The following is a 9210-nucleotide window of genomic DNA, read 5'->3' as shown; positions in this document are numbered from 1 at the left end:
TACTAGTGCATTATGAATGCATTACATAAAAAACCATCTACATGAAATGAATCAAGTTTCCTATTTTGGTTGTTTTCTGGTTCAGTTACATAAATAGTTCTATTCTAGTGGGCTCTCAAGAGTCCAGGCGTCGTCATCACAGCGAGGAAGAACCACAGTCACCGCTGCTGGAGACGGAGAGTCTCTGCAAGGCTACAGCCGCTGGCCTGCTGGACAGAGCAGCACACTGCATGCTGTGGGCTTAAAGCTATAACCTGAGCCACAAACCCCAAATCACATAACTGCTATAACCTCTACAATGTCCCAAAGTTAACCACATCTGAGCCTGTTCCACCGCTTTCAGACCTTCTGACCCGCTGCAGTGAACAATCCTGGGCTACGGGAAGCCGAGGCACACAGCAGTGTTGGACGGTCATGGTGCTCTGATGGGCAAAGTCCCATTCGGTCAGAAAACCAGCTTCTTCTTCATCTGACCTGAAAATGACACAAATAAGAGGTTACTATCTATGGAATATACTAATCTATTATGAGACATTTTACCATCTGTTTACATGCAAAACTGTCTCGCATCCCGTGGACAAAACAACCATCACAGCCACTAATGTGACAAGCAGAGCTCCAGCCTATACATGAGCAATCTGCTAAGCACTCATTTCTCCATTTGGGTAGTCTCTCTATAATGTAGCATAGTAGAGCATAGTAGTCTCTCTCTAATATAGCATAGAGCATAGTAGTCTCTCTATAATGTAGCATAGCATAATATAGCATTGACCGACCCAAATACGTAGTTCCCAAACCACAGGAGGAGATGGAAAAAACTTTGAACCTCCCAGTAACACCAAGGCCCTACTCCACTAAAACATACCCTGCCACAACCCTCTAAACTGTGTGTGTGTGTGTGTGCGTTTTACTTCACTACATTCTGAATTTCCAACTGCAATTAAATGTGCAGCCAACACCCTTTGAATTGCTAGGTTAAATAAAGCACTGTTCCAGATTTATAACATCAGTGTACATAACCCTGAGAAAGGAAGCGTTCAGTAGGCTAAAATTCACATTGGAAAAAATGTCTGCGTTATACAGTATGTACTGTAACTTGGCAGTGTGTGGTGTTCTAAAATTGTCAGCGACTTCCAAAATTGGCCTCCAACATTTGTTTCATGAAACTTTTCCTTTGTGCTGCCCAGGCCACAATGTAAACAAGAGGACAGAATAATATTGGCCGTCTTTATTTGAACATGGACAAACATGATCTTGTCAGGGTGGTACTTTAATAATGATGATAGGCGGACAGGATGATGGGTAAATACAGCAAATTTGAGTATGCGAGTTCAAAAAGGTATGCTTTTGTGTGTGTGTGTGTGTGTGTGTGTGTGTGTGTGTGTGTGTGTGTGTGTGTGTGTGTGTGTGTGTGCAGTGGTGCCTGGAGAAGTGGGTATACCACCCTTTATGCCCCCCAATTTTTTTAAGCAGCCCGTCCAGCAAAGGATAAATGCCCTGTGTTATGAACAGTGACATGTAAGAATACTTGCATATTTACTGTAGTTAACCCAAAAATGGACTGCTTGACTTGAGAAAGTAAGGCTCATAACCTAACCTGGAGGGGTGGTGGTCATTTTGGAGAACGACATGGCTCTGACATAGCTCCTTATCACAAGGATGCCAGTTAGGAGATGGTCATCACTTTTATGGCATCAACAACATCTTTAGCAAAACCAGGAACACACTGATTTGAGCTTTATTTATTTGTACACATTGAGTCACCTGAACTCTGCTGGTCTGTCTCATGCCTCCATTTGGCTTTGGCTCTTCTGTTAAACACATTGTGACCAATGCATTTCCATTACTTTTCAATGGCTTTAAATACATGTCCATGACCAAACATGTTGTGAAGTCTCGGTGTATACATGAAAAAGTGAGTGAATGACAGCATTCTAACTTTAAAATGTAACTACTAACAGATTACAATAATTGAAAACAGATCACTGCATGTATTCAGAAGTTACAGTACTGATGGCTGTCTATAGGAAACGTTTTAAATGACTATATTCAGTTTAACTCAAAGATAATATATGATATGCTGCACCACAGTTAAACAACAATAGATAGCTACATATTCATCCACTCTCCTTGCCCTGCTAGGTAGCAATAGTTACACTAGGCTATAGAGGGGAATTAGAAGTGGGTATACTCGGTGCTGACTGAAAATAGGTAGGTATGCTCCGTATAGTCTATTTCACATCCCACTCAAATCAGCCATTTTGTGTCTAAAGGCAGGAACTAAAACAGGTGCAAGCAAGACATTAATTACAGCCCCGGGACTGGACCCATTTAGGTGTTCTATTCTCCATGCTCTAATCAATGTCTTGCTTGTACCTTTTTTAGTTCTTGCCTTTAGACACAAAATGGCTGATTTGGGTGGGATGTGAAATAACACTGCGTGTGTATGTGTGTGTGTGTGTGTGTGTGTGTGTGTGTGTGTGTGTGTGTGTGTGCACGTGCGTGTGCGTATTACTTGACTCCATGCCGTCTCTTTTCCTCTTGATGCCGATGGGCTCCTTCTCCTTCAGAGCCTCAGCTGAACAGTTGGGTCTGGGGAGCTGGGGCCCGGGAGTGGGAGCAGGCCGATTACTGAAGTACCTCATCTTCAGTGCCTGGAAAAACACAGGTAGATAGAGGCTGGCAGTTAACAAGTCGTCCCCCACAAAATGTTTCAGCAGAGACCTTTAACATATTAGATAGAGACACTCCACTCCAGGTTCTGTCAATTGTAAGAAATGATACTCCTCCGGTCTCCTAAATGGGCATGTTATCACCTTGTGATTGGCTGTCTGTCAATGGTATGTAACTTCATAGAGCTGAACAGTCACAACAACCTCTTGCCCTGGAAGTGAGTTTCCCATTCATTTTCTCCATAGACATTTAAAAAAATGAAAATCCTATATATATATATATACAGTATATATATATATATATATATATATATATATATATATATATATACATACACACACACACACACACACACACACACACATATATATACCGGTACATATATATATATATGAGTTTTAAGGCTGGAACCAAGCCAACCCGTGACCTTAGTGAATCGACCCCCCCCCCTCTCAGTTAACATAACTAGTCAGCTGTCTGATGGGGAAATGTGAGTAAATGTGGTAGAGAAGGGGTTTCGTTTCCAAGGTAACATCAGTGGCCAACATGCCTCTGAGTAGATTACCTGTGTAGTCGTAACGTGCGTCTGAGTAGATTACCTGTGTAGCTGTGGTTCTTGTGTTGGGGTTAAAGGTGAAGAGGCCCTGCAGCAGCTCTAGTAAGTCGTCTCCAGCGGCGGTGAAGATGTGCTCCAGCGGGGTGCCAGGGAACACTTTGAAAGACACATAGTCTGGCAGATTGCTCATGCCCTGCAGAGATATGTTACCAAACAAATGTATACTGGGATCCTCCGTGAAAAGAAATGGAAACAACCACCTCCCCCCAACAAACACATAAAAAAAAAGATACCCACCGGCCAGGTCTCCTCTGTGGGGGTCCCAAGAGCTTCAAAGATCTTAGTCAGCTGGTCCAGATCCGAGTCTCCAGCAAGGAATGGTAACTACAATAAAATAGGCAGACAGAGAGATTAGCACGTATAATGACATAATAATGTACTATATTACTGTGCTATCCTCTCCTGGAAGTGAGGCATCTCGTACCCGCAGGAGTAACTCTGCCAAGATGCAGCCCATCGCCCACATGTCGACGCCCACACCGTACATCTTGGCACCAAACAGGAGCTCGGGGGAGCGGTACCACCTAGGAAAGAGATCGATCAACATGAAAGGCTTTTCATGTTCCATCTCTGATCCACATAATGCACGTTCAGCAATTATTAGCTCCCGTGAGAGTTTTGATTATTGAAAAACAAATACAGGAGAGAAGGAGGGAAGCTGGATTAATACTGTGAAATGTAAAAAAAGACAGGACAGACCTGGTAACAACTTGATGTGTGTAGAGTCTGTTGGGGCTGCCGAACGCTTTAGCCAACCCAAAATCAGCCAATTTCAACACTCCACTGCCATCTAACAGCAGGTTATTGGGCTTCAGATCCTAAAAATACATATCAGCAGCAAAAGCAGATTATTGACTGTGTGTGCATGTATGCGCATTGCGCAAATGTGTGTATGTATGTATGCGTGTGTGTGTGTGGTCTCACCCTGTGTAGGACCCAGTGGTGGTGCATATATTCCAACCCCTGGAGAGTCATGAGGATGTAGGCTTTGATGTTGGCTGGAGTCAGCACCAGGCTGGTGTCTTTGATGATCACCTGTAGAAGAAGGGGGAAAGGAGAAAGAACAATACATAAGTGTAGGATGTCTGACATCTGAGGTCTGCAGACCATCTAGGCATATACCCATTTACTGATTGCAGGGTTCCCACATCTTCTTAAAGATCTAATTGAAGGACTTTTGAGACTTTCCAGGGCTAAATTCCCTAAAATTCAAGGACCCAACGCAGCATAAGTTTGAGATACGGCTCAAAGTTAATTACTGTTATAACACAGAATTTTTATAATGAGAACTAGCAGGCTTTACAGATAAAGAGGTGGACACAGCTGGAGTCAAGCTAGCTAGACAGTCCAGTTTAAAAGCAACCTGAACCCCCCATCACTCCACCAGCTGTGAAAACACTGGCTCCAACATCCGGCTAAGTAACACGTTACTGCCACTGGCAATAAAAACATCCAACATCTGCAGCTGATAAGCTCACAGAGCCAAATCTCAGCAGAGGGCCTAAAAATAGACATCAACTACTGGTGCTCCGATGAGCATCATATTTCAATCTCACGTCTGTTCTGCCTGTCTGCTGCCTGTGAGCTGGTAATGCTCATCAATTTATGAAAGCTGAGAGCAGAGTGATATTGATTTCTTTTAAAGTGCCGTTATCTTGTTTTTGCATCGTTGGATGTATTGGTGGCGGGCGCCCATCTGGAGCCTTGTGTGCTAAAACAGATCAGAGGAGAATGTGGGGATGGTGGGAGAGGGAGAGATGATAATGCTATGCTTCCGTCTGTTTACACTTTTAACCATATCCTCATCATGCTGCTCATATTTCTATTTGCTACTGCTAAATCACCAGACAGACAGGGATCGCAGCTTCCTCATCGATCCCTATATCTGTGCCTTCTTGCCCTGTCAGTCACAGTATGATGTACAGCCAATGGTGCCGTGGCCCTCTGGTGGTCAGCGGAGGGATTGCAAGTGGGCTGCCAATTCATTACACTGTATTACACGGTTTACTACATTAAACAGATTTAAAATGGACAGCTTCTTGAAAACTGTAACACTCATTGTTCCTCGTGTCCGGCCATCGACTATATCATATCCCTCCAATGGTCAGCATGTGACAGCGGCAATGTTCAGGTTGGCCAGATCATCTCCAGTACATTGTGGAGCGGAGCTGCATCTCATGCACCAGGTTCCATGGTTTGGGGGTCACCACACACACACACAGGAAGCAAGCAGAAGCCTCCACGTGGCGCATCCCGGACAATACTGACGACAGGATCACAGTAACTGTCCGAAGTAGCTAATTCTGCCACACTGTAACACTGAAAGTGCTGCAACATGTTTCAGATGCTGTGTTAGTGACAGTGGGAAATAAAAAGTGCTCTGAGAACGCATTATTTGGCCTCCATATTTTGTTAATGGGGTCGGAGCTCGGACCGTCCGTTACCGTCACAAGCCGACCCCTCCCCCGGCCTGCTGCTGTACACTGCACTGCTAAAAGAAGTGGGGCGCTCCGGTGACGCACCAGTGGTACAGCACATACCAATGAGTCCTTCACGCAGTCGATCCGGGTTCGAATCTGGTTCAAATATTAGGCTCAAATTAAATTTCCACACACAATGGAAACACTGGCTGGATATATTAATTAGTAATTTAATCGTTTTTTTTGCCACATTTGCGCTCACACAGCCCACAGATGGACAACACAATGGTCCGATGTAGAAGGCTCAGAGGTCGATGGGGGTCTGCCCATCGACGATGGTCAATGCCATCGTCCATCGTGCCAACCCGAATACACTACAACAGCAATACATTTCCTGAAATTCAGTTATGGCTTTTGGTTTTGGCGTGTCACCCCAAGATTTTCAGTGGCCCCATCTGCCCACCCCTATGTAAAAGTTCTGGGGGTGCCACCGTGTACAGCAACTACTAAACTAATTTTCTCAGCTCTTACAAGTGTACATTTCTTGGAAAACCCTCCTGGTCACCTGGTGAGATCCAAATCTTAAAGTCCCCATGAAATGAACTCCCAGTACATCTACTTCTTGGAAAACGGAGGGTCTGTAACAGTGCCATCATACTGCACCAGTGGGCGTAAACCCCAACCAATCAACAATCCTGCCTCTCTGCTCCAACGTCATGTAATTTCATCATTACATAACATCCAGCGCTATAGTCTGTCCTGCTGCCCAATAAAAAAGGGCATGAGACAAAGACTGGCCTCTCATCTTGTGGCCTAATTGTGAAATACAACATTGGCCTATTCTCTGATGTTGGAAAATGGGACAGGAGTCTTCTAATCTAAAAAAAGGAGTCTACGGCTAAGTTACTTCAAAAGGAAAAATATTTAAAAAATATATCCACAAAGAAAGAGATGAGAAAAGGGATGCTGCACAGGCCAACAAAGCCGCTGCCATGAGTAGCAATATGTGTACCAGACAAACCAGAGATAAACAATATAGGCGATATATTTGCTGTCAAGGGTCAAAGCAGTCTCACCTCCAGATCCGTCTCCATGAAATCAAACACCAGGCTGATGTTTGATTTGTGTCCAAAGGCATCCAGCAGCTAAAAACAACAACACCACATATACAACATAATGACATAGTAATGCAGAATTCAGAACAGATTACAAAACACCAAGATTTCTTTGTATTATTATTAGTGAACAAGTTAACAGCTAAGGATAACGGAGCCCATGGTCCAAACATGTACCTACCCCAATGATATTTGGGTGGTGCAACTCTTGTAGTAGTTTGATCTCTCGAAGAGCAGTTCTATTGATACCTAAGATAAATTAACTCATTAAACAGAACATGGACTGCACTGAAAGGTAAAGAGTTACACTATCAGGAAAAAGCACAAGAAGTCACATACCATCTTTAGCCTCAGTTCTGTGTCCAACCTTGATCTGCCAGGAGACAGAACAGACTGGGAGTCAGGTTTTGGTTATGAAACATCTGCACCATTAACCTGTGAATACTAAGCTCGCCAAAACAAAAGCTTATCAAAAACCAACACCATTGTTCTTGTACCTTTTTAATTGCGACTATCGCGTCGTTTGTTTTATCTCTGGCTTTGTACACTGTGGCAAACTGCAGAAGAAAGACAGACAGTAATAAACACAGATGAAGAGACACTCATTATATTCAATACTATTCTACCATCACTGTTGCTGCAGCCTGCTGCACAACACACAGCAGGCTATTGTTGTTAACAACCAGCTAGCGCTTGGTAACCTGCTGGTGGAATTCCACACAATTAGCCTACAGCCTCGTTTTGGAGCAAAATCAACGCAAATCAAGCAAATTCTCAAGACAGAAGTGAAAGGTATTTGATTAGCCTCTCCGTACCTGACCCTCTCCGAGGAAATCTAGTTTCTCGTAACGTTTGGCTCTGGCTTTCACATCAAGCGCCATGCTTAACTGTCAGTTTGTTTGGAAAAGTGGACACACTTCCTGCTTTGTTAAAGGTCCGCTAGTACTTTTTCCGGGTTAAAGGCAGGTTAAAGGAGGCTGTGCCGGTGCCTGACACCGGGTTGTATATTGACCAACACCGCCACCTAGCGGTTCACTTTATTCAGCACATGGAAATGTAACAAGGAGATAATAGTAGGGTCATCTGTGGCACTTCCGTGACCGTGGAGAGCGAAGGTCCGTTTCTCAATGGATTTGTCATCTAGGAGGGTTAATAAACAAATTTAGCCGGGGTGTATTTTTAAAAAAGGCGGGGAAAATATTTGAGAGACCAAAATCCAAAATGGCTGCTGTGGAAATGAACTTTTTAATGCTTTGACCTACAATGATGCACAATACATGGTTTCAGAGCTTATTCTGGTCAAGGAATACATATTTGGTGTTTATATAATGATTTGACCTATTTTTGACCTTCAAATCCAAGATGGCTGCCAATTTTGAGGCAGTTTTTTCAAAATCGTCATAGAGCCTTCATATTAGGCTTGAATGACAGGTCTTCTCATGATGAGTTGAATAATATACAGTATAAGTACACAGAAGTAATCTCTGAGGTCAATAAAGTCAATGTTTGTGTGTAAACAACAGTTGCTGATTTGCGGTTTCCCATTAACTCATTCACCGCCAAAGACGTCTTTGACGTGTTATCAGAAATAGCCATCCACGCCAAAGACGTGTTTGACGTGTTTTTGTTTTTATTAGTGCAGCGCTTAGTTCAAACACTTCCCCGGCCTGTGACACAGACACAGGTCCCTAACCTCAAAGTCAAGCCGACAGCACGTTATCAAACACATACCGCAGCTGTTGTTTGAAATAAGGAAGAAGGAGGAAAGGAGGAAAAACAGAGAAATGCGCTTCCTTGTAGAGAGGAGAAACGCCATTGAAACCCCTCGGAAGCCCCTCGGCGCGCTGCACTGCTCGCCTTGCTGCAGCCTGCAGCAAGGCGAGCAGTGCAGGGCGAACCTGGATTGCCTAGTCAAACCCGTGACGAACATGATCGATCCGGTTCCAGCAGCGCCTGGTCCCAAAGCCAAGCCGGACCCGTTCCTGTGTCGTGTCGCAGCATTCGTCCCAGCCCGAACGAGAGGAGGAAAACGAGCAGAGGCAGAGGAGGCAAAACGCTGATGGGGAAGGAGGGGGAAGGAGGTGCGATCTAGCAGCAGCTGTGGACAGAACTCTCTCTCTCTGTGTGTGTGTGTGTGTGTGTGTGTGTGTGTTTCTGTGTCTGTGTGTGTCTGTCTGTCTGTCTGTCTGTCTGTCTGTGTGTCTGTCTGTCTGCACACTCACTCACACTGAGCAAACTGTATTGTTGAATGTAAAAAAAGCACTTCATATATATATATATATATATATATATATTTTTTTTTTGTCATTTGTGTCATAATGAATAATATTTACATGTCTGATGTCAATACAGTTCAAAATAAAAGAATTGAGAGCGAGTTCTGCCT

General features: G+C 43.9%; 1 protein-coding gene across 2 annotated transcripts; it reads right to left on the bottom strand.

The window, feature by feature from the left end:
• cdk7 (cyclin-dependent kinase 7) lies at window positions 1-7758 on the bottom strand. Of its 2 annotated transcripts, XM_083645034.1 has the most exons (13): window positions 7640-7758; window positions 7322-7381; window positions 7164-7197; window positions 7006-7073; window positions 6786-6854; window positions 4214-4324; window positions 3989-4107; window positions 3714-3813; window positions 3527-3613; window positions 3273-3422; window positions 2516-2654; window positions 1765-1811; window positions 1-474 (listed from the first exon to the last, which is right to left on the bottom strand). In XM_083645034.1, exons 1-13 carry the CDS (start codon window positions 7703-7705, stop codon window positions 466-468), a joined length of 1059 nt encoding a protein of 352 aa, XP_083501160.1. In that variant the 5' UTR covers window positions 7706-7758; the 3' UTR covers window positions 1-465. The 2 variants fall into 2 exon arrangements, with proteins under 2 accessions (XP_083501160.1, XP_083501161.1); XM_083645035.1 differs by lacking the exon at window positions 1765-1811.
• Between the last annotated feature and the right edge of the window lie 1452 nt (window positions 7759-9210).

The sequence above is a fragment of the Poromitra crassiceps genome (genome assembly GCF_964638095.1).
Source record: "Poromitra crassiceps genome assembly, chromosome: 10".
Classification (NCBI taxonomy): domain Eukaryota; kingdom Metazoa; phylum Chordata; class Actinopteri; order Beryciformes; family Melamphaidae; genus Poromitra; species Poromitra crassiceps.
The sequence above is the reverse complement of the archived record's forward strand: the minus strand, read 5'-3'. Positions and strand labels throughout refer to the sequence as shown.